Source organism: Gobio gobio (assembly GCF_949357685.1).
Source record: "Gobio gobio genome assembly, chromosome: 8".
NCBI classification, from domain to species: domain Eukaryota; kingdom Metazoa; phylum Chordata; class Actinopteri; order Cypriniformes; family Gobionidae; genus Gobio; species Gobio gobio.
In genome coordinates, this window is record NC_137114.1 from 12470002 (window position 1) to 12496451 (window position 26450).

Genomic DNA, 26450 nt, shown 5'->3' on the forward strand with positions numbered 1-26450 from the left:
CGAATCAGTCCGCGAACATTTGTCTTTTAACATGTAATTCTAAGTGCATCTCGCTTAATACATTATAATTTCTACTAGGAAGCACTTTCTGACAATTTAGGGGTTTGTTTTGTTAGTTATTTATTATTTTTATTCTCTGCTTCTGGGAAGTTCGTTGTCGTGAACTATCCGTTTTGTTTAAATATTCGTTAGTCAACACATCCCTTTTCTCTCTTCGCCTTCATCACCTACGTGCTCGAACAACCGGGAGGGTTTTTGGACTATGACAAATGATAAGAAACGCAAAACTAAGTTGATGGATTCATCTTTAGATCTTGGTGCCTGTGTTACTGTGGACTTTTGACTTCCTACTCTGGTGCTGTTGTTCCTTTACCTCCATTCTCCAATAAAGGAGCCAACGCACAAAAAAGGCAAGAATGATGAGGCCTTTAGTCACAATGATAATAACATCTCTCAAGTCAGATCAGTAATAAAGTTGAATATTTAGTGTCCCCAACTAAGCAAGCCAAAGGCAAAAGAGGTGACGGTGGCAAGGAACCAAAACTCCATCAGGTGACAGAATGGAGAAAAAAACCTTGGGAGTTCTCCTCTGGCCAACGAACAAATAGTGTATGATTATGATTCAGGCAACATTACAGGTCAGAAGTCATATTAGATCAGAACATTCAGAGTATTTGTCCAGTTCCATCTGATTGAAGATCGGAGTCATCACTCCAGAGACGGGTTTGTTGAGGATCTGTGCCACTGGATGTCGTGTGGATGAGAATCTAGTTGACGCAGTCTCTGCAGACACTTCAGGGATGCATTGGTCATGTCTAGTGCAGGTCCACCATCTGATCTGGATACGGCCCAGATCTGGCAGACCACAGTAAACCTTGGGATAAACAGAGGGACTAACATTAGCGTAGATGCCATTCTTTTTATGATGTAATGAGTACATCAGGTGTTATGGGATGTGTTCCTTCCGGCTGACCTAGTTAATGCAGCCTAACAATCATTTAACTGATTGGATAATATAAATTAATAATGTTTTATGTGTATGCCATAGTAAAGAGATGTGTTTTTAGTCTAGATTTTAGTCTAGATTTGACAGAGTGTGTCTGCTTCCCGAACAATGCTAGGAAGACTGTTCCAGAGTTTAGGTGCTAAATAGGAAAAGGATCGACCGCCTGCAGTTGATTTCAATATTCTAGGGTATTATCAACTGGCCAGAGTTCTGAGACCGCAATAAACCTGATGGAGTATAATGTGTTAAGAGCTCATCTCAAGTACTGGGGATCTAAACCATTTAGTACTTTGTAAGTAATTAACAAGATTTTAAAATGTATACTATGTTTAAACAGGAGCCAGTGCAGTGTTGACAGAACCGGGCTAATATGGTCATACTTCCTGGTTCTAGTAAGAACTCGAGCTGCGTTTTGGACCAGCTGGAGTTATTAGGTGAGCAGGGCAACCACCCAGTAGAGCATTAAAATAATCTAGCCTTGAGGTCATAAATGCATGAACTAACATTGAAAACATGTGTTGTAATTTAGATATATTTTTAAGATAGTAGAATGCAGTTTTACAGATGCTAGAAACGTGGCTTTCAAACGAAAGATTGTTATCAAAGAGCAAACCCAGGTTCCTCACTGACGACGAGGACTTGACAGAGCAGCCGTTAAATGTGTTAGACAATTTTTTTTTTCAGAATTAAGTTGTAGGAAATTTCTAGTCATCCTATTTTTTATATTATTATTGGTAAGTTTCAGGGCGCAAAGAAATATAGAGCTGAGTATCGTCAGCATAACAATGAAAACTAACACCATGCTTCCAAATGATATCTCCCAAGGGTAGCATGTACAGGGTGAAAAGCAACGGTCCTAGCACTGAGCCTTGCGGTACTGTTGATCGATATGACACTTATCGAATGCAGCGCTAAGATCGAGTAACACTAATAGAGAGATACAACCACGATCGGATGATAAAAGCAAATAATTTGTAACTCTGATGAGAGCAGTCTCAGTGCTATGATACGGTCTAAATCCTGACGGGAAATCCTCACAGATACCATTTCTTTCCAAAAAGGAGCATAGTTGTGAGGACACTGCCTTTTCTAGTATTTTTGACAGAAAGGGTAGATTTGAGATTGGCCTGTAATTGACTAATTCTGTAGGATCAAGTTGCGTTTTTTTAATAAGAGGTTTAATAATAGCCAGTTTAAACGTTTTCGGTACATATCCTAATGACAAAGATGATGATTCTCAGTGACACTACAATACACTATCTGATGCGTAGATGGTTGCATAGTTATATTATCAATCTTGCGCGTAAAGAAGTTAAAAAAGTCATTACTGCTGTGCTATTTGCAAACGTCAGAAGTTGAAGCTTTATTTATTGTTACTTTAGCCAATGTATCAAATAAATATTGATTGTTGTCAATACATGAGAAAGCTGGTTAAACTTGAACATCAGATCCATTACAAAATAATTGTTCATATTGTTTTAGGTATCAATCACATTTTGTATTACTAGTTAACCTAAAAAATTGAGTCTACGCAGCGTGTCTACCTCAATCAAAAAATGTGAGAGAGTAGTGAGCTCATACATTTCTGTTTATGGAAGAAAAATTTGGCAAAAAAAATAAAAAAAGATGAGTGACTGTCGTAATGCTCTAAAAGGGTTTCAATGACGTCAATGATATTATGTGATTGGTTTAGGGTGCAATGTTTGATTGACACCCTCTCATTAGCATGTTGAGACAAGGTAAAATAAACACGAAGTTACATTAAAAAATGAATAAACGGTTAAAAGCATGCAAGGTCAACTTTCAGTTTAGCATTTTCTTTAACATTTTTTTATTCCCCCCAACATTAGTTTTATTTATTTAATTATTTATATTCTCACACATTTAATTATTTATTTATGCAGGAATTTGTGGATTTATATATTTATTTATGTATTTTTGCACATTTATTTATTTGAAAATGTATTTACTTGTTTTTGCAGGTTTCGTGTTAGGCTATAGGCCTACATTTATGTCAATACCAAACATGTTACATTCCTTTAAATATAAGTCTTGTTTTTAACAACTGACGAATTTGCTGCTTTTTTAGTATTTTATAAATCCTTTCACTTAAAGGCAACATGCTTTTATTTTTAATTATCTATATGTTCAATCTTGAAAAGTGAAGGCAGTCTTTACAGAGTAAATATTTTGAAAATGTTCTTGTTGGAAATGTTTGTAAAAATGTATGAATGCATTCATTGAATAAACCCAGTGAAACTGGATTATTGGTTTTGATTGAAGGTAAACATATTAATTTTAGGATAATTGAACTGAATTAACCTAATTGTTTTGTACAAAATAAACTGTTAACCTTCTTTAACTAAATGGCATTGGATTAACCTTATTTAATTAACTTAAGTTTATTGAAATAAATAATATTACATTAATATTATGCAATGTAACCCAGCTGCAACCTGTTGACAAAAAAATAAATTTAGTTTAAGACAGAGTATAATGAAATATATAGGCTAGTAGAAATAGGATTAGATAAACGATAGGGAATCACAATAATTAAAACACAAAGGTCTATGGGAACACACAAGCTGGGATTTTGGCATGGGAGCTGAACACAGAAATACAGCAATGTGTGTGAAGTCTGACTATCATCCGTGTAAGAAAAGAGACCGTAGGTGGCGGTGTGTGCCTGTGGTGCGGAATACACCAGCATTACAGAGAAGAAGAAGAAGAAGATCCGTCAAAGGATAAACATGACAACGTCCTAAAAAATAAAAGTTGTAACCTAGAATAAAACAACTTAAAGACAGAGACGGATATTATCCGTGTATTCGTTCTGCTGTGACGAGTAATTTATTAAATTCGAGCAGTTAAACAGATTAAACCCACATCACTGCAGTTAGTGTTGTGATAGTCTTCATAAACAGGTCTGCAGCTCTTCTGTGATTGGGAATATATTGGTCAAAGGGCACCAATGGCATTTGTGTTCAGTTCTGCGTTCAGAAGTAAGTCACACAGTTTGATCATCTAACTGAATTTGTTTAGAATACCCACATTAACAATATTTACCTTTTGTAGAAATACAGTAGTATTGAACACTGGAAAAGTGTAAGAATCAATATTCTACATTTTGTTCGTTTTGAAACCAATTTGTTATTAATTGTCTGTATCGTGACTGAATGTGTCATGACAGACATGCTGAGTTCTGTTAACTGGGTGAAAGGGCACATACTCTGTAATATGTAGTTCTCTCTTTTAGTGAATAATACATTTAATGGATACATCAAACATTACACCTGTAATTGTGTAATTGCCAGCTGGAATGTGTATATAAATTAATAATATAATAATGCATAAATTGAAACATTCTATGAAAATGTCTATGTTTGGTGATCTTATTGATTACAATTAGGATTTGGACACTCAACGCACACATTTTTGTCATTACATAAAATATCAAACCAATTGGAATGTATTTGAAAGAAAGATAACATAAGCCATTTTTTAAGCAAAACAATATATTATATATATTGTTACGACCCTGAGTGTTCTCTTTACCCATTGGTGGCAGACTGTGGGCGTTTCTGAGTCATGAGTCCCCCATGTTAAAGGATTAGTTCACCCAAAAATAAAAATTAGCCCATGAATTGGTTGATTACTCACCCTCAAGTCATCCTAGGTGTATATGACTTTCTTCCTTCAGATGAATTATATCTGAGCTATATGAGTTATATTAAAAATATCCTGGCTCTTCCAAGCTTTATAATGTCAGTGAATTGTTGGGTCATTTTTGAAGTCCAAAAAAGTGCATCTATCCATCATATAACTGCTCCACACGGCTCCGGGGGGTTAATAAAGGCCTTCTGAAGCGAAGTGGCATCAAATCATCATATCAGAATGATTTCTGAAGGATCATGTGACACTGAAGACTGGAGTAATGATGCTCAAAATTCAGCTTTGATCACAGGAATAAATGGCATTTTAAAATATATTCAAACAGTGAACAGATATTTTACATTTTACTAGTATTTCACAATATTACAGCTTTTTTTTTGTATTTTTAATAACATAAATGCAGCCTTAATGAGCAGAAGAGACTTCTTTCAAAAACAATCAAAATAGTACAGTTTCCAAACTTTATTTATATTTCTCAATGTTAAGTGGTCTCTTATTTTTTTCCAGAGCTGTGATATACACAGTTTAATTTCAAACAGTTTTGTCCTCTGCATGTCAGAAGTGTAAACCATTGTAAAAAACGCAATATAAATAAAGGTGACTTGACTTGACGTGTGATTTTTTTCTTCTTCTTCTGTGTTTTGTGATTAGAACAGGGTCTGTTTATGCCTTTCCTGAACGCTGTTAGAGGAATGTCTTCATCAGGAGGGCCCACCCCCCCCTTCACCACGCTGTCAATCAGCCGGCCAGTTGACACCATCACTCACGTCGAGATCTGCCGCCCGGAGAAACGCAATGCAATGAACAAGGCATTCTGGCTGTATGACGTCATGTCCATATTACACACTGATATCCATATGAATCATTCATTTATTTCATTTCCTTTAAAATTTCCTGTGTAGAGTGACATGAATAGTGATATTTTAAGTCAAGTCACCTTTATTTATATAGTGCTTTATAAAATACAGTAATACAGATCAAAATTACAGAATCAATGATGCTCTTCATCAAACTCTGCTGTAAAGCTGCACTAAAAAGACAGTAGTGTCATTATTCAGCTCAAGTCAGTTCAGTGTTGATTCAGTTTATTTCAATAACTGTGTAAAGTTGATAAATTATCAAGTAAGTTAAATTTAGCTATAAGCAGCTCTAGTGTTATTCAGCTCAAGTCAGTTCAGTTCAGTCATGTTGAATCATTTCAGTCCAATAAAATATTAAAATGTTTACAATCATCATTTATACTAGAAAGAGAGTCATAAAAGTGCGCATTGTATGCCATTTCTGTGTTTTATTAAATGTCCTTATGTGAATGGCAGCGTGAGATTGGAATTTGAAGTGCACAATGATCTCAGTTATCTAAAATAATTGTCATGACTGAATTAGTGTGTGTGTGTGTGTGTATTTTTGTTTTACCTGCAGTGAAATGGTTGACTGCTTCAATCAGATAGCTGAAGACTCAGAGTGTCGTGTCGTGGTTTTCTCAGGCGCTGGAAAGCTCTTCACTTCTGGTAAAGCTTTCAAACACTATCTTGACACACTATTCTTGCAATACCTTTCCAAATTTGACCAGTTTCTAGTCTTTTCATTTCATTGCAGTTTTGTTTCCTATTTGTTGATTGGTTTCTCATGCTATGAAAATACATTTTCAAATTTGCACAAATTATATTTTATTTCAACAACATTTCGGCAACTGGCAACTGAAATTAACATTCTTCATTTTGACAACATGGACTGATAGGGGGATTATAAGTTCAACACTTATAAATGTTTATGATGCATATTTATCTATTATATGCCATATATGAATATTTCATCATTAACTGAATGGTTATAATCTTTGTACAGGTATTGACCTCATGGGCATGGCCAGTGATATTCTACAGCCTGAAGGAGACGACACAGCCAGGATCTCATGGAACGTGCGCAGAACCATAGCTAAATATCAAGAGACCTTCTCTGTTATTGAAAAGGTTATTATTATAGAAACTTATTCATATACTGTGAAAACATCTCAGTACATACACTATGGCCACATCCACATGAAGCCAGAGCTTTCCCTATCCAATCTTTTTTTTCCCTCGTCTTAAGAAATATTTCCGTACACACGAAACCACTGAAACCGACTCGAAACGATGCCAGACCAGTATGTGGCGCTGTAATACTGCCACAGGAATACACTAAAAACGGAGAAGAAGGGGTACAGCAATGGTCAGAAGTGAGGCAAGCTGTATCCCTTCTAATCTTTACCATGCGGTCACCGTTTCACAAAATATACAGATTGGCTGTACACACGAAAATGCAAGGGTGTAAGTTTCAGATACTGGTTTCGGGCTCTTAAAATGCTGGATCCGTCTGGACGAAACGCTGATACGATAGAAATGTTTTACACTAAGCTAAGCTACGCAAAGCAAAGCGTGTCTCCGTGTGGACGGGGCCTATATGGAAAAAAAAAAATTGGGACACACCTCTTAATTCTTGAATTCATGTGTTTCATTCAGACCCATTGGCACAGCTGTATAAAATCAAGCACCTAGCCATGCAGTCTGTGTTTACAAACATTTGTGGGAAAAAAAGACTCAATGACTCAAAGTCATTCTGAAGAGCTCAGTGAATTCAAGCGTGGTGCTGTGATAGGATGCCACCTTTGCATTAAAGTCAGTTCTTGAAATTTCATCCCTGCTAGATATTCCATGGTCAGCATTTAGTGGTATTGGAAGCGTTTAGTAACAGCAGGAACTTCATGAAGCGGAAGACTATGTAAAGTCACAGAGCAAACCAGCGCATGGTACGTGAAAGTCGCCAATGCTCTGCTGATTCCACGGCTGAAGAGTTACAAACTTCCTTTGGCATTAATATCAGCACAAAAACTGTGCGGCGGGAGCCGGGAGCTTCATGGAATGCGTTTCCATGGCCGAGCAGCAGCATCCAAGCCTCACATCACCAAGTGCAATGCAAAGCTTAGGATTGAATGATGTAAAGTACGCCTCCACTGGACTCTGTAGCATTGAAAACAGGTTCTTCTCTGTTTTGGAAACCTCTCTGTTTGGCCGTCTGATGGACGAGTCTAGGTTGGGTGGATGCCAGAAGAACGTTACCTGCTTGACTGCATTGTGCCGACTGCAAAGTTTGGTGGAGGGGGATAATGTTATGGGGCTGTTTTCAGGGTCTAGGCCCTTTACTTAGACCTTTGGACAATGCTATGCTTCCAACTTTGTGGAAACAGTTTACGGAAGGCCCTTTTATTATTCTAGCATGACTGCCCCAGTGCACAAAGCAAGGTCCATAAAGACAAGTTTGGTGTGGAAGAACTTGACTGGCCTGCAGAGAACCCCATCAAACACCTTTGGGATGAACAGGAACGGAGATTGCGAATCAGGCTGGTCCAACATCAGTGCCTGCTGACCTCACAAAAGCTCTACTGGATGAATGGGTACAATTTCCCCCAGAAACACTCCACAATCTTGGGGAAAACCTTCCCAGAAGAGTGGGAGCTGCAAAGTTGGGTTCAACTCCATATTTATGTGTATGTGTTTAGAATGAGATGACTTTACTGTGCCTGTATGTCTAATGCTCAGGTGTCCCAGTACTTTTGTCCATAGAGTGTGTATGGGAATATATTGTATACCATATATGGGATATACTCTAGGTAAAATGGGAAGTATACTCACAAGTGAAAATTCCTTCTTTATGCATATTTAAGAACTATGGTGAAAAGGCATGACATGAAGATGATTAGTGGTTTGCAGTATTTTTAGATGAACATTTAATATTTGACAATAACATTCACTGACAACTAGACTTTATCTCAATGCACAAATCATGTTTCATCATGTCTCTTTTGTTTCTTTGTACAGTGTCCAAAACCAGTGATTGTGGCCATTCATGGAGCATGTATAGGAGGAGGTTAGTTTCCCTCTGTTAAAAAGTTTCCACAACATTCTATGTTATTGTTTATAGAACAGATTTATCATTCAGATTTTCTTCTTTAGTATTATTTGATTGTTAAGCTATCAGAATTTGTTCCCTTTTTATTTTTTGTTTATTATTATTATTATTATAGTTATGACTATATAGCATTATATATCATAATTATATAGCTATAATTATGACACATTAAAATGGCTTTAACTATGGAATTATTGATTGGTTTGACTTTAAACTTTGCATGCAGTGTCTTTGTTCAAGGCACCATCATTGTTTACGAGGACAGTTACATATGCAAAAAGTATGGCCAGCAATGACCAATAAGCATTGAGTAGTTATAGTTATTAGTCCTACCGAGCCAAACTTTGGCCTTTTGGACAGATGACCTCAAAGGCAGGAGGCACTATGATGTAATGATACAGACATAAGTAATTCATATAATTAATTCATTCATATAGGCCTCCTCAGCAACTTTGTACTAGTGAAGTTAGTTTCTCCACTAGAAGTTTGTTGCTCTCCAGATAGAAAACTATTATTCGTAACCATATGCAAATGTTATCATTCCATTGTGTCTTCTTTTGCAGGAGTGGACTTGATCACAGCATGTGATATACGACTCTGTACGCAGGATGCCTGGTTTCAGGTCAAGGTGTGGGCATTCTTATCGGATCGTAATTATGATTTTAACTGACTGTTTTATGCCATTTGAGGATAAACTTTGATTTGCAGAGATTTCAGTATGAATGCCTGAATTGATCACCCTTTCCTGTTCAGGAAGTTGACATTGGTTTGGCAGCTGATGTCGGGACTTTGCAACGTCTCCCCAGAGTGATTGGAAGTCGAAGGTACTTGCTTAATCATAAGTGTGTTATAGATCCAGTAGCAGTGCCCTGTTTTTATGCAATTGATAGTAAAGTTTACTCCCACTGTCCTTCAGTCTAGTGAATGAGTTGGCTTTCACTGCACGGAAGATGTACGCCGATGAAGCCAAGAGCTGTGGATTGGTCAGGTGAGATATTTAAGCAATAAGATATGAGATGATGTGCTATTTATAATAAATATATAAATAATGTGCTAATATAAGTTTTTTATATAATTTTTTATGCGATTTTTAAAATAAAAACTTTCCTACTGTAGATTTAAGATCTCCGTTGTGATTGGCTATGCTCTTCATGTGTTACACTCATTGGCCACGTTATTAGGCACACCTTTACAACTGCTTGTTAACGCAAACACCTAATCAGCTAATCACATGAGACAACTCAATGCATTTAGACATGATCTGGGCTGCATTTCCCGATAACGTTGTCTCTTATCGCGCTACGAAGACTCTAAAGGTATAACTTAACTAAAGGTATACCACTTCTAGGCGTGTTCCCCGAACTAAACCTTAGGAGGTTGCTTAAGGTATACCTTCTGAAGTGCGACGTTAGCAGGCGCTGTTCGTGGCGGCGGTGCTGAATTAGTTTATCAATGGCTCAAAAATCGATTATTCACTCTATGCAGGGGCTGTTTAACTGCATTATGTGAGAAAGCGTGTTCTTTATAATAGAAGCACTTCAGAAATAGTTGAAATTGCATTTATCAGGACTCGTGAGATCATATAAATTATTAATCCAAATTGCAAACTAAATCCAACCGTGGATATTGTAAATAATTTTGAAATGATTTTGCGAACCCGCAACCTCTCATGCCCAAACATATCAACCCACTACACTGGCAGTATGCCATTTATATTATCATAATATATTTTGCCATAGTCTTCATTTACTCCACATTCAGAGTTGATTGCCCACATCACATTATTGGTAAATCATTCATTTCTGTTATTGGATGACCTACTCAATAAAGGCGCAACACGCAAAAGATAAATCAACAGCTAAAGCGGAGAAAAAAAGAAAGAAAGAGAAGAGCGCCAACAGCTGAATATCGGGGCTGAGCTCGGTCAGGTTTGTGTTGACAAAGTCGGACCAACAAGATCTAAAAGCTGCTGAATTCACTGCCATGGCAGGCAAAATTAATTTTGAATTGCAGCTTTTGATATGGTAGCCAGGGGACTAAAGTTTTCATGGATGAAATAGTACACATAGAAATGGCTCCGCGGACGGCGCCGTCTTTGATTTAAAACGATTTGCTGTATCGCTGCCATAGTTTGACCAAACTCCCCTCTACAATCATTTCTTTTAAATAGACTCCATAATGGTTTGCCAGCTGATATACCTTTGGATAATATAGGCTAATTAAAAAGCGAACAGCCATCAGTGTAATGACAATAGTATTATTTGCCTGAAAACAATTCAATTAGCAGAGTCATATTCGTAAAGACTGAGATGTAAAGAAACAGTGGTGGCCACTATCGGAATGAACTGTCAATAGTGATGTAGAACGAACGAATGTCTTACAGAAGGTATTCTTAACTAAGATCGTTTCAGGAAACACGTATTAACGATAAGATACACCTTATGGTATAACTTAAGAACGACGTAGTGTTAAGAAGGTTTCGGGAAATCCAGCCCTGATGAAGTTCAAACTGAGCATCAGAAGGGGGAAGAAAGGTGATTTAAGTGACTTTGAACTTTGGTTGTTGGTGCCAGACGGGCTGGTCTGAGTATTTCAGAATCTGATCTACAGGGATTTTCACGCACATCCATCTCTAGGGTTTACAGAGAATGGTGTGAAAATGAGAAATTATCCAGTGATCAGCAGTTTTGTGTGTGAAAATGCCTTGTTGATGCCAGAGGTCAGAGGAGAATGAGCAGACTGGTTCAGCTGATAGAAAGACTACCGTAACTCAAAGAAACACTTGCTACAACTGAGGTCTGCATCTCTGAACACAGAACACGTAAAACCTTGAAACAGAAGAGCTACAGCAGCAGAAGACACACTCCTGTCAGCTCAGAACAGGAAACTGAGGCTACAATTCACACAGGCTCACCAAAACTGGACAATAGAAGACTGGATATACATTGCCTGGTCTTATGAGTCTCGGTTTCTGCTGCAACATTCAAATGGTAGGGTCAGAATTTGGCGTAAACAACTTGAAAGCATAGATCCATCCTGCCTTGTATCAACGGTTCAGGCTGCTGGTGGTGTAATGGTGTAGGATATATTCTTGACACACTTTTGGCCCCTTAGTACCAAATGAGCATTGTTTAAATGCCTTAATCCCGGGACACACCAAACCGTTGGGCAACGCTGCGCCGTTTTTGAGCGTCGGCCGACTTAGTTGTTCCATACTGTTGGCTCTAGTCGGATGCCATCTGGGCTTTTTGGGCCGACTCATGTTGGGCCATCGGTTAGAGAGGCTGATTGGCTGTTCAGCTTAGTGAGTCAGTGCACGATAATAATAGTAGCAAAACCGGTACAGATAGAAGGCTGTTCTGATTTTACCTCGTCCTAAGAGTGTTCCTGGCCGAATGTTTTAATATTGACATGAGCGGAGTGGAATAAAGAAAGTGATCAGCAAAATTGATATTCAAAACGGTAAGCATGTGCTGCTTTGTTTTACGGTTTGTGTATCTGCAGCCTGCAGCGTCGGTTTCCCTTTTTGAATGACGAATATAGACTGCAGAAATAGACAGATGTCTCGTTTACATGCAGGGGCAGAACACGAGTGCTAGTTGACAGTCGGCTGTAGTTCACTCGGTGTGTTCAAGTGCAGCTTTTTCCCGCCGACACAGGCGACGCGAGGCGACAACACAGTCGGCTTTCTTTAGCGCTAGTTCTGTGGCGTCGGTTTGGTGTGTCCCTGACCTTCGACTACCTAAATATTGTTGCTGACCATGTCCATCCCTTTATGAGCACTAGTCAAGTCGCCTTTATTTACATAGCACTTTTTACAGTACAGATTATTTCAAAGCAGCTTTACAGTGATAACAGAAAAATAAGGCAACAAAATTTGTTTCGGCTGTACAGCCGCTCTGGAGAAACAGTGATGTCATCTTCCAGCTCAGTTCAGCTCTCATCCAATAGTGTTAGTACAGTCAGATCAGTAATATTGTTGAATATTTCGTGTCCCTAACTAAGCAAGCCAAAAGCGACAGTGGCAAGGAACCAAAACTCCATATGGGGAAAGAATGGAGAAACCAGGCTCAGTCTGGGTGACAGTTCTCCCAAACAGTGTATGATTATGTTTCAGGCATCTTCTGATGGCTGCTTCCAGCAGGATAACGCGTCATGTCACAAAGCTCAAATCCTCTCAAACTGGTTCTTGAACATGACAGTGAGTTCACTATACTCAAATGGCCTCCACAGTCACCAGATCTCAATCCAACAGAGCATCTTTGAGATGTGCTGGAATGGGAGATTCGCATCTGGATGTGCAGCCGACAAATCTGCAGTAACTGTGAGATGCTGTTATGTCAATATGGACCAAAATCTCTTGAGGAATGTTTCCAGCACCTTGTTGAATCTGTCATGAAGAATTAAGGCAGTTCTGAAGGCAAAAGCGGGTCCAACCCAGTACTAGCAAGGTGTACCTAATAAAGTGGCCGATGAGTGTATATTTCTGTGGGACATAAGTTTGTAAATTTTAGTAGACATGTGTGCGTTTGTTCTCTCTTGTTGTCCACAGTCGTGTGTTCCCAGATAAAGAGACTATGATGGCCGGAGCTCTGGAGATGGCAGGAGAGATTGCCAGCAAAAGTCCTGTTGGAGTGCAGGGGACCAAAGTCAACCTCATTTACTCCAGAGACCACAGTGTTCCAGATGCCCTGAACTACATGGTGAGATCAGTCAAACATCCACACATACAAGTGTATATAAAATCACAAAGTGACATAATCATATAATATTAATAATAAAAAGGCATAATACAGAAAAAACATAGATCCAGATTGTATATGGGAATTAAAATAACATCAGCAGGAAGCAATGAAAGGCAGGTGTGCATCCAGGTTGCTAAGAGGTGAAAGTGAAGATACAGAGGAAAACTATTATTATTATAAAAAAAAAAGAAACAACTTTTTAAATTAAGACTTATTGAACCTCCTCCCCTCCAAGCAAACACGAGATGAATCAGTATGTGCCTATTTTGTGTCTGTTTTGTTGTGTAGGGGAGGTCAGGGAGTGTTGTAGCACATTTTTCTTGAATGCATTTCAAACTCTGGTGTAATATATTCTCATTTTCTGCTACAAATTTCCTAAAATATATAAATTAGCATAATTTAGGAATATTGCTTTTGTTGCATCCTGGCCATAATCACAGTGGTTTGTAAACTAATTAAAAAAAATACGTTTTGTCAATTAATTTATAGTGGTTATTAGACATACTTTAATCCAAATAAATATGCTATCCACCATCACCAACTAAAATAGAAAATAAATATAAAACAAATACATTATTGTATTATATATATATATATATATATATATATATATATATATATATATATACACACACACACACACACACACACACACACACACACACACACACACACACACACACACACACACACACACACACACACACATACATAAATACAAATACAATACATGTGTTTGAGTCCCTCAATCGTCCTCAGTGTGAAAAGATGTGTCTCAAAATCATACAGTCACTGCTGGAGAGGCTTCAAATATGCAAAAGATGCTGGAAAACTGCAGAATGTGCAGGACCTGGAGGATTTTTATGAAGAACATTGGGCACATACAGCCATTATATTTCTAGGGTGTTTTTTTTAACAACTCATCCCATGTTCCAACATTCCTTGGAAATAAAATAAGCGGCAGAATGACAGTAAGCATCAGCCACAGGTTCGCTCTATGAACGCAATAATAAGCATTTAAAAAAACTGAGTACACTGAGATGACATTATTCTACTCACCCTTCAACCATTAAAAGGACATTTTACAAGTGTAAAAACATCCAACAAATAAATCACTACAATAGACAACGAATAACCCCAAAAGATCGATTATTTGCACAACAGTATCACGGACGTGTTAAATATCACTATAATATATGTCTGTATTATATAACACACGCTGCCTTAATCAAAATGTTCATTAGCTGTAACACTGAGTGATAATATTTCAAAGTGATTTTTGTCATTTTGACAGACAATAAATATTGTATTTACCTGCTTTAGAAACATTCCAGTAAACACTGCTCTAATAGGGATTAGAAGTGAAGAGGAGACGATTTTAAAGTATCCGTGTGAAAACAAACCTGGAAAGAGACGTGAGGATTTGGGGAAAGAAACGAGATTCTTTGTGCATTCCAGTGAATTATTAATGGGATCTACCGGGAGATCAGACCACAGATGCACAGTATATGTTGTCTTTTTTCATTTCAGTGGAATACAAAGGAGAAAAAAAAAAATAATGAGCTCTTGCCATAGATATTCTTGTACAGTGCTTGTGACAAAGAAACACTGACAACAGAGCAAACAGAGAGCAAAATGGAGATATCAAAGAAGGGTCTATGAAGTAAATGTATCTAATTGACAGAATATTAAACAAATTAAATATTAATGCAGCTCTATAGCTGCTGTGCATGAGCTGATAAGCTAATCACGTGGAGTTGAGCAGTACTTAAAGGTCCCATGGCATGGCATTTTTCTATTATTTTATAGTGTTTCCTGAGGTGTACTTATATTGTTAGTATGATTTTTACATCATAAAATGTCATAATTTAGAAATAAAAGGCATTTTTTCTATACTGCTGTTTGCCCTGTGGCTGACTGCCCTGCTTCAAGAGGCGTGTCTGCTGTGAGACTTCAGGAAAAACGCCCACTGTTGTGATTGGCTGACATCTTTGCATTTTAAATGAGCGGAGGGGGCGTGGTTTAACGAGGCACGAGCAGGCACGAGTCTGCCAGAGAGACGGATGGACCTGTGTTCACTTCTCATCAGTTCTCTCAGCATGTCTCAGTTCAGGGTGAACTGTTGTAGTTACTAGAATATACTTCAGGTTATTAGTTTATTTCTAGTCAGAGGGGCTGTCACTCATGTCAGAAAGTTAGTAAATTATGGATCAGCGCTGACTCGAGACGCGAACCGTTTAGAACGATTCAGTCCGATTTGGTGAACTGGTTCGGTTCACTAAAAAGAACCGATTCAAAAGAATGATTCGTTCGCGAACAGGACATCACGGAGACGGAGCGATTGCTAACAAAGTTATTTATAGTAACTACTGAGTTCTCTTTCATAGGTTCACTCGACGCTGCGTCACTTTAATGACGTAATGGGACGCCCTCTGGGTGTGCCGATTGTCTGAAGCCCTTATAGAATCACGCCAATTGATTGGCTGATGGCGCGCACGTCGCCCCACCTGACGTAGTCACCTATATTAGCGCTCGCGCGCGCCATCTGCTCCTCAGATTTCTCTGCCTTCACGAAGCGGCCATTTCATGCCCTTCGGTTATCGATTTTTCTGGCCCAAAAACAGTCGATATTTACCTCAGCACTTCAGCGACCGCGGATTGTGGAACTTTGTTCTCCTTGTGGTGAAGTGCTATGGAATTCCGACGTTGCCCACCGCCGTGCACTCGCTTCATCGCGATCGACGATCCCCACAGTAAGTGTGTTAAATGTCTGGGATTTCCACACGCACGCGACGCGGTTCAGGGGTTCTCTAACTGTAAATACTGCGATAACCTCCTTCTCAAAACCCTCCGCTCGAGGCTCGCGGTTTTTGAGAGGGAGTCATCCGTTTTTCCCCGTCGCGCTCCCGAGGCCGCGCAGGCCTCTCTTGGATCCGCGACCTGGGGTTCGGATGTAGAGCTCGAGGATGTGGAGTGCGAGCAGACGGGCCTCGCCCTTTCTCTCCCTCTCTCCCCCGAGCATGTGCGCGGGACTCCGCCTGTGGAATACTCGCACGATTATCTCTGTCCCAGCCCGGAGGCACGCGATGCGGTTTCCTTCGGACTGGAGGATGTCATTTTCACTGCAGCATCCGACTCCGAGGATTTCGGTGCTGCAAATACTGACGACGCTCTCCCGCCAAGCGGCCAGGAAGCGCGGCCATCAGCGGCGTATGACGAGCTCGTGGATGTACTCGCGCGCGCTACACAGAAGCTCGCGATCGAGTGGCCGGATGAACCCCGCGAAGCTCAATCTTCTCGGTTGGATGAGAGATTCCTCAGCGGCCCTAATTCTAGGCCTCCGCGGAGGAAGCTACCATTTTTCAGTGATCTACACAGTGAGATTTCTAGATCCTGGAAGCAGCCGTTCTCAGCCCGCCTAACTAACGCGGCAGCCGCTGATTTCACTAACCTCGTGGGTTTTGAGGAACAGGGCTATTCCGCTATTCCCGCGGTTGAGGACACGCTGGCCACTCACCTCGCGCCATCTTCAGCTCCCTCATGGAAGTCCCGCCCCCTTCTTCCCACTAAGCCGTGCAGGACCACTTCTGCCCTGATTGGAAAATCCTACATGGCGGCTGGTCAGGCTGGCATGGCCCTTCATACTATGGCCATTCTCCAGGCATATCAGGCGGATGTACTGAAGGAAATGGACGAGGGCACCGGTTTGACGCCGGAAGCTGTAAAGGAGCTTCGTAAAGCCACGGATTTGGCGTTACGAGCAACTAAACACACAGCTCGCGCTGTAGGGCGCTCTATGGCGGGCGCGGTGGCGGCGGAGCGCCACTTATGGCTTAATCTCACTGAGATTCGCGATAAGGAGAAAGTTTTCCTTATGGACGCTCCGATTTCCCAGTCCGGATTGTTTGGGGAGGCGGTTAACACTGTGGTTGAGAAGTTTAGATCTGCAAAATCCCAGTCTGCCGCTCTTAAGCAGTTCATGCCGAGGAGAGCGAGGGACGCTCCTTCCCCCTCCCCCTCTCAGTCCAGAGATCGCCCCTCTTTCAAAAGAGAGTTTACCGCCCGGAGGAGCGACCAGAGTTATCCTCCACCCACCACGGTCTGGGGAGCTCGCGGTCGTCCATTTCCCCGTCAACGTCCTCACAAACGCATCGACCCAAAGCGGCCCAGCAAACCTTCTGCTTCGGCCACTTCGAGTCGCTCCTGACCCTCCGGTCAGAAAAAGGGGAGCTGCAGTTCACGACCGGGGCTGGGTCAGACCGCGCAAGCGTTTCTGCCCGCCCCCCACCAGCTCTCCCTATCCAGCTCTGTCATTTCCGCCGCCCAGCGCGCTTCGGAATACAGAACCGAATATATCCTCGCCTTTTCCGGCGCTGGAGGAAGGAGACGCTCTCTGCTTTCTCCCCTCACGTCTGATTGGCTCACCATCCGCCGCTCGTCCAGACGGAGACACATCCGGTCTTCTCCGGGAACCAGAGCGGCCCAGCCTTCCACTGCCTACTCCGCGCCAGGACGCCACGTGCTCTCCTCTGCGGATGGCCACACCCCCCTCAGAGGTCCAGCTCGACACCCCAACTCAGGTATGTCCACCGCACCTCATCATACCTCCCACTTTGTCAAATTTCCTCCTCGAGTGGAAACTTTTGCCAGGGATATCATCCTGGGTCCTCCGCACGATTCAGTCAGGCTACACGCTTCAGTTCTGTCGCAACCCTCCTCGCTTCGACGGGGTCGCTCAGACGGTAGTAAACAGCGCCTCTCAGGCTTCTGTGCTACAACAAGAGCTCTCTTCTCTCCTCCTAAAGGGGGCAATAGAGGAAGTTCCGGCAACAGAGGAGAAATGTGGCTTCTTCAGCCGTTATTTCCTTGTTCCGAAGAAAGACGGCGGTCTGCGTCCCATCCTGGACCTCCGCCGCCTGAACTTCGCCCTCTACAAAGGGAAGTTCAAGATGCTAACGCTAAAGACTATCTTGTCTCAGATACGTGCGGAGGACTGGTTTGTCACTATAGACCTGAGAGATGCTTACTTCCATATTCAGGTTGTCAGACGACACAGGAAGTTTCTCAGGTTCGCCTTCAAAGGGAAGGCTTATCAATACAAAGTCCTTCCCTTCGGCCTTGCCCTGGCACCAAGGACGTTCACGAAGTGTATGGATGCTGCTCTGGCCCCGCTGAGGCTCCAGGGCATCCGTATTCTCAATTACCTGGACGACTGGCTCATTTTGGCCCACTCCAGGGAGTTAGCCTGTCATCACAGAGATGTCGTTCTTCGACACGTTCAATCTCTTGGCTTGAGAGTGAACACAGACAAGAGCGTTCTTACTCCGGCTCAGCAGACCACCTTCTTAGGTGTTCGTCTGGACTCCGTTCCGATGCAGGCCCGTTTGGCCCCTGCTCGGATTTCCAGTATCACAACATGCTTGGTCCGCTTCAGGCTAGGCCATCATGTTTCTGTGGGTACGTGTCGCAGGCTCCTGGGTCTCATGGCCGCAGCTTCCCCGGTGCTTCCCCTGGGACTGCTCCATATGAGGCCCTTCCTCTGGTGGATGAAACGCTCAGGGGCTCGGTCAACAGGATCGGCCCTTCGCCTATTGAAGGTGTCACGCGGCTGCTTTCGTGCCCTATCAATGTGGCGGGACCCTCTTTTTCTTCAGAAAGGGGTCAAGATGGGGGCTGTTTTCCGTCGCCAAATGGTTACGACGGACGCCTCTCTTACCGGCTGGGGTGCGGTATTCGAGGGCAGACCAGCTATGGGGATCTGGGAGGGGGAAGTTCTCTCCTGGCACATAAATTGCCTGGAGTTGAGAGCGGTATCCCTGGCCCTTCAGCATTTTCTCCCCTCACTCAGGGGGCATCATGTCATTGTCAGGACCGACAATATGGCAGTGGTGTCTCACGTAAATCGCCAGGGAGGATCACGGTCGCGCACCCTGGACAGGCATGCGCGCCGACTCCTCCTGTGGTCTCAGGACAAGTTTTTGTCCCTGAGAGCAGTCCATGTACCCGGAGTCTTGAACCTCGCTGCAGATTATCTGTCGAGACAGAAGCTCCGGTCAGGGGAATGGATGCTGAACCCTCAAACTGTGTCACAGATTTGGGAGATGTTCGGGAAAGCGGAAGTGGACCTCTTTGCCTCGAAGGAGTCGTCCCAGTGTCGGCTCTGGTTTTCTCTGAGCTCTCCGGCCCCGTTGGGGATAGATGCGTTCGCGCATCCATGGCCCAATCTGAAACTCTATGCGTTCCCGCCCATCAAGCTGATTCCGGCGGTTCTGTACAGAGTAAGGGAGAGTGGGGCCAGCCTCCTGCTGGTGGCTCCACACTGGCCATCCCAGACTTGGTTCTCGGAGATGGTTCTCCTCCTGGACTCCTCCCCATGGGAGATACCGGTCAGGAAGGACCTTTTGACACAACTTCAGGGCAGGATTTGGCACCCTCACCCGGAGATTTGGAAGTTGTGGGTATGGCCCATCAAGGGCCAACGATACTAAACGCTGGTCTTTCTGCAGACGTTCAGGAGATCATTGCTAATGCGAGAGCCCCCTCCACAAGGAAGCTCTATTCCTCCAAGTGGAGGGTCTTTGAGTCGTGGTGCTCGACTCATGCAGCGGATCCAGTTAACTGCCCGGTTGGTTCAGTTCTGGAGTTCCTGCAGGAGAAATTTGCTGCTGGAGCAGCGGCCACCACCATTCGGGTCTATGTCGCAGCTATAGCTGCCGGTAGGGAGTCGGACGAAATCCCGCTAGGCAAGCATAGACTGGTTTCATCTTTCATGCGAGGGGTTAGGCGCCTGAGACCGGCACGCTCCCCTGGTATTCCCTCTTGGGACCTCTCCGTGGTCCTTGAAGGGCTAACTTTGGCTCCATTTGAGCCTTTGGAGTCAGCTCCTGAGCGAATTCTGACTCTCAAAGTTGCTCTTTTGTTAGCTCTATCTTCTTTGAAACGAGTGGGCGATCTACAGGCTCTCTCTGTTAGTGGGACCTGTATGGATTTTGCCCCTGGCTTAGTCAAGGTTACCTTAAGACCTAGGCCAGGTTATGTGCCCAAAGTTTTGTCCACGTCATTTCGCTCTCAGGTTATTACTCTTCACTCCTTTCACCCCCCTCCGTTTGACTCGGAGGAAGACGAGAAACTTCATTTGCTCTGCCCAGTTCGAGCGTTGAAGTGTTATGTTGACCGTTCAGACAGCTGGAGGAAATCTAACCAGCTGTTGGTATGCTTCGGTGCTGGCCGCCGCGGGCTTGCCGCTTCGAAGCAAAGGGTTTCCCATTGGGTGACAGAGGCTATTTCCTTAGCTTATGAGGTGCGTGGTTTACCTTCACCTCTTGATATTAGAGCGCATTCTACCAGAGGTGTGGCTTCCTCTCAAGCACTTTTTAGAGGGGCTCTTTTGGAAGATATTTGTGTGGCGGCAGGTTGGTCCTCTCCGCACACTTTTGTGAGATTCTATAGTTTGGATCTCGACATGGCTCCGGGTTCGCATGTCCTGTCTGCTTAACCTAGTCATGTAGGTTATCTGGTGTTCTTTGAGCCAGATACGGCAGCGCTTTAGCTTGGCGTGTTTGGTATATCGTTCCCATTACGTCATTAAAGTGACGCAGCGTCGAGTGAACCTATGAAAGAGAACGTCTCAGGTTACTTGCGTAACCTATGTTCTCTGAGTAGGGAACGAGACGCTGCGTACGCTGCCAAGCTCTTCGCGCTGCCGACAGGCTTTCCTTTTCGGCAGAGAAATCTGAGGAGCAGATGGCGCGCGCGAGCGCTAATATAGGTGACTACGTCAGGTGGGGCGACGTGCGCGCCATCAGCCAATCAATTGGCGTGATTCTATAAGGGCTTCAGACAATCGGCACACCCAGAGGGCGTCCCATTACGTCATTAAAGTGACGCAGCGTCTCGTTCCCTACTCAGAGAACATAGGTTACGCAAGTAACCTGAGACGTTATGAGAGCGTTGTCTGTCAGCGCGAGTTTATTGTGTTTGTATCTGAGAGTTCTGAATAAACACGAGTCCCAGTCACACCGAGTCCTCTTCATCATTATTCTACCAACTTTGTAACACATGCAATGTACCATTACAGCGAGATGAACGAGTTAGTAAGTTTGATTAAAGCATTATTTCTAGATATGTTCCAATCATATGAATAGCGTCAGTGATGCGCATTGAGTAACGTTACACAGCGCAAACAAAGACACAACAGCAGTAATCGAATGTAATCCAGTTTATTGTGGGGAAAGCTGGCTAGCCTAGCCCAGATACCCTCACGCTTACCCCCCTTCTGCTTAATCTCACGCCGCGTTTGGTGCCTCCGCTGTGGGCCAGATGCAGTACTGGGGGTCGGGGATGTTGAAGGCCGAGCTTCGGCGTGTGTGAGGTTTATCTCTAAAGATGTTACTGCTGATGTTAAACAGAAAAGACTGTATGCACATTTTAGAACAGATAGACGCGACGAGGACGTACAAAACACTGACTCACAAGATAGAAAACACCGTTCTGTCGGGAGAGAGAGAAGCCACAGCGTGTGCACGAATAATAAATAATTAGCTACACATCAGAAATCAATGATCACAGATCAGAAGGAACTGAAGAAAGACTTCTATTTTCATTTGTACATCCAAACACTGAGAAACTGCCAGTTCACTCGTTCACAAGTAACGTTAATGATCTCTCGCATGGGCGTGCCAGATTCTCTGGGCGGGGGAAAGGGAGGAAACCGCTCCTGCTTGGACGTCAAACCAGGAGACTTCAGGATTGGCTCGTCTGACCTGTCATTTTCTCAAAGGCAGAGAGAGACAGCCAGAACTCGGGTTTACACCGATCAACATTTCTATCCACTTGGGGACAATATTCAGGCTAGGGGAACTCATATTAATGTTGAAATACCTCATAAAATGAAAATTTCATGCCATGGGACCTTTAATATCGGCAAGCACAAAATAAATGAAAGAATCGGTATCGGACTCGTTCTGGAAAAAGTGATATTGTTGCATCCTAAGCGTAACATTATTCTTCTGAAGTCTGAAAATAGAGCATGAAGGAAATTTTACAGCTCATTCAGTCTTTTTGAGTGGAACTTCCCCAAACCGGAAGTGCCACTCCTAATCTAAAGCACACTAGGCTCGCTAGGAAAAAGATGGATTATCCTTATTTACACTTGATTGATGTACAGTCATGGTCAAAAGTTTACATACTCCTTGCAGAATGTGTCTTCAGAAAAATCCTCCAGGTCCTTCTTTTATGTATCATTCAGTGATGCGTCAGAAGGAAACACGATGCATTAAAGGGATAGTTCACCCAAAAATTACAATTCTGTCATCATTTACTCACCCTCAAGTTGTTCCAAACCTGTATGAGTTTCTTTGTTCTACTGAACACAAAAGAAGATATTTAGAAGAATGTTTGTAACAAAGCAGATAGAGCAACTATTGACTACCATAGTAGAGGGGAAAATACTATGGTAGTCAATGGTTGCTCTATCTGCTTTGTTACAAACATTCTTCAAAATATCTTCTTTTGTGTTCAGCAGAACAAAGAAACTCATACAGGTTTGGAACAACTTGAGGGTGAGTAAATGATGACTATCCCTTTAAGAGTCGAGGGGTGAAAAGGTCAAGGTAAATTGTACTTATTGTGATGTTACTTCCGTAGGGAGTACTAAATGAAATCGATATTTAAACAAAATAAGAAAAATTTGTACATCCTGTACAAAGCATCAGTGGAAGTTTGAACCTTTTTTAGTAGTTGTGTTTGAGTCCCTCAATCGTCCTCAGTGTAAAAAGATGTGTCTCAAAATCATACAGTCACTGCTGGAGAAGGTTTAAATATGCAAAAGATGCTGGAAAACTGAAGAATGTGCAGAACCTGGAGGATTTTTCTGAAGAACATTGGGCAGTTGAACTGCTCAGGACAAACAAGGGACTCATGAACAACATTACAAAACAAAAAAAACAGCCGTGGATCATCCAGGGAACGACACAGTATTGAGAATCAATGGTTCATAAACTTTTGAATGGGGTCATTTTTATAAAATCAGCATTTTTTTTTCTTCTTGTGGACTATATGTAAACATCATTTGTGTAAAAAATCTTATCCAGGACAGCACTAAATGAAAAATAACATGCATTTTGAACGATCCTTCTTATTTTTTTTAAAGTTTTTTTAAAAGTAATGAACATTTAGCAGATTCTGCATGGGGTGTGTAAACTTTTGAGATCAACTGTAAAAGCATGTGAATGCGGCACAATGAATTCAGCCATGAAGCTCATCAGTGGTAACCACATTTGTCATCCAGTGAATAAACTGTTTCCTGTTCCTGTTTGTTTGTGTAGAACACCTGGAATATGAGCATGCTCCAAACCCAAGATTTGATGAAGTCAGCGCAGGCGGCGATGGAGAAGAAAAGCCTCAAAGAAATAATTTTCTCCAAGCTCTGAGAGTCTGCACACCCTGCCGAGTTAGATTTGATATCTTGCGATTACATATTTCAAGTCCGTCTTCTTCACATTCATTGAATGCAAACTCTTTTGGTTTGGTTCTAGGACTGGTCAATTCAAATGAAAGTTTGATTTAATATTTTCTATGGGTGCCTTTAAATCCTGGCTCACGGATGTCAGATAATTAACCAAAAAATGCTAAAGATGTTCAGTGCTTGAATGCACACTAAATACTAAATGTGTGCAGGTACCTTATGAATGATGGTTTGATTATTTGTACCTCTATTATTTGTCGGTTTTCTGCATTAAATGATGTGATGTTAGAGTGTCTATAAATTGTGATGATAGTTTTACATCTAAATAAAAGAAACTAATGCTAAAATGAGTGTATAGGTCACCTACTTGTGAAGAGAAACTAGTTTGGTTTTGTAATATGAACATCATCGCAGCGTGGATATCATGTGCTTATCTCCGCGTCCAGGTTTCAGGTGTTTATTATATCACACTGTACACGGCAGGAAGGCATCCACAGATCTTTGCTCCATATTGGATTACTGACTCCCCAGTTGGGTATAAAAAGTCTGCTTCAGTCTTGAATACACTGGAAACCATCATCCACAACCAAACCCGAGGGCTCTTCGACACTGGTATCTGTATGATAATCAGGTGCAATGATGTCTGTGATGAGTTGGGTTACACTGATTCTGCTGTTCGACATGGTTTACTCCGGTAAGACCGATTCTGCATTCTCCATTGTTTAACCCAATAACTAGAAGTTGTGAAAGTACTATTTATAACCAGGTTACTAGTTATTTCAGTGGGTAAATGCCAGAATTATCTGTTTATCTTATTCTTGATAACACAAGATGAGTATGTCATTCTCTGGACGCAGTGCCATTTGTGCCATCCTCTTACTTACTATTGATATAATAAAGTGTTTTTATTTATTTATATTAATTTTCATCATCATTACAATGGGTTATGGAATAAGTCTAAATACATTTAGCTTCGTATTAAAATATCATGGTTTTACTTCTAAAGTGGTTTATGAATTTTATGCATGCAAAATTTGTCTATTCAACCCGTTATGCTATGACATTTCCTCTTCTTTCTGACATCATGTTTAAGGGAATGTGATCACATGATTTAAGTTTCTCTTATAGTATTTATCAGTATGTTATATTGGTCTCACCCAGAGGTGGACAGTAACTAAGTATATTTACTTGAGAACTGTACTTAAGTACACTTTTTGAGTATCTGTACTTTCCTTGAGTAGTATTTTTTCTGGAAACTTATGACTTTTACTTCACTACATTTGAAAGACAAATATCGTACTTTTTACTCCACTACATTTCTATCAAGGCCCTCAAAGTAGAAAGTCGTAGCCGCTTTGAAAGTCAGTGGATGATTCGTTTTTGTGTTTTTTTGCAAACAGCCTATCAGTAATCACTCTTGTAGGATCACATGAAGTTCAAAATTTCCAAGTGTTTTTTTAACACTAATCAATTGATGGCAAAATAGAAGGCGGCAGTTCCCAGATGCAGTGCACGCAACCATGGTCATACTTAAAAGTTAAAATTCAGAAGAGCAGACGTGGATAAGTCTGACGTTTTCAGACTTATCCACGTCTGCTCTTCTGAAAGTGCACACAGAAAGCTGCCTCTCAGACGCCAGACCACAAGTACTGAATTTGAGTCTATTGAATCTGCTAAAATCTTATTATAGTTCATTAAAACTAGACTAAAACTTAAACAATTCAGATGCCTAAAATGTTATAGTCAAAAGACTATGACTAACACTAAATAAAAATTTGCTGTCAAAATGAACACTTGTATGAAATATGGTTGGTCAAATGATTTTTGTAGATTTATCCGCCATGTTGCCTTAACCTTGTGGATACAGCGCTAAGCTAACGCATAGCTAACGTTCAACAATGATGTTAGTTAGCATGCAAAAACGTAGTTGGGCTAATAATGTTAACTGAAGTCCTTTCAGAAATGTTTTTTACATAATCCTGTCAAATAAACACAATGTAGAAACCTTTCTTTTCTCGTATGATTTTGACTTTGATAAGAGCTTTGTAACTTTTAAGCAAGTATTTAAATGAGTTCAAGGTATGCTAGCATGTCAGATGGAGCTTAAACCACCATGATGGAACAGCGTGCATTCATACAACAATGCAGCAATAATAAAATAATGCGTTTACTTTTACTTTTGATACTTAAGTACTTTTAAAAGCAAGTACTTGCTATTTTTACAACTTTCACTTGTAATTGAGTAATATTTAACCAATAGTACTTTTACTTTTACTCAAGTAATGGAGTTGTGTACTTTGTCCACCTCTGGTCTCACCAAGCTCCAGTTGTGGTGATGTTTGCTAGTTGACCTTCAACCCCAAATATGTTTAGAATATCTAAGCACAAAGCATGTTATGAGACAGAAATGTAACTATTCTTTTGATTATGTAGTGTGTGACTTATGCAAAAGTACACCAAAGCCTTAAAATTACAAAATTTGCTAAAGTGTCATTTGACGGGGTTGAAATAGTGTAGCGCTTGAGGGTTGAGCAATAATAAATATGAATGTTTTTCAGACATGTTTCCACATTGATAATGAAAAGAAATATCTCTTGAGCATCTGTAGCAACTCATA

General features: G+C 41.4%; 1 protein-coding gene across 1 annotated transcript; it reads left to right on the forward strand.

Annotated features, from left to right (window-relative positions):
• Positions 1-3657: 3657 nt before the first annotated feature.
• Positions 3658-25839, forward strand: ech1 (enoyl CoA hydratase 1, peroxisomal). The gene is made up of 10 exons (XM_079824095.1): positions 3658-4008; positions 5330-5498; positions 6098-6186; positions 6524-6648; positions 8533-8581; positions 9187-9251; positions 9377-9447; positions 9540-9611; positions 13176-13326; positions 23694-25839. Exons 1-10 carry the CDS (start codon positions 3978-3980, stop codon positions 23796-23798), a joined length of 927 nt encoding a protein of 308 aa, XP_079680221.1. The 5' UTR covers positions 3658-3977; the 3' UTR covers positions 23799-25839.
• Positions 25840-26450: the final 611 nt, after the last annotated feature.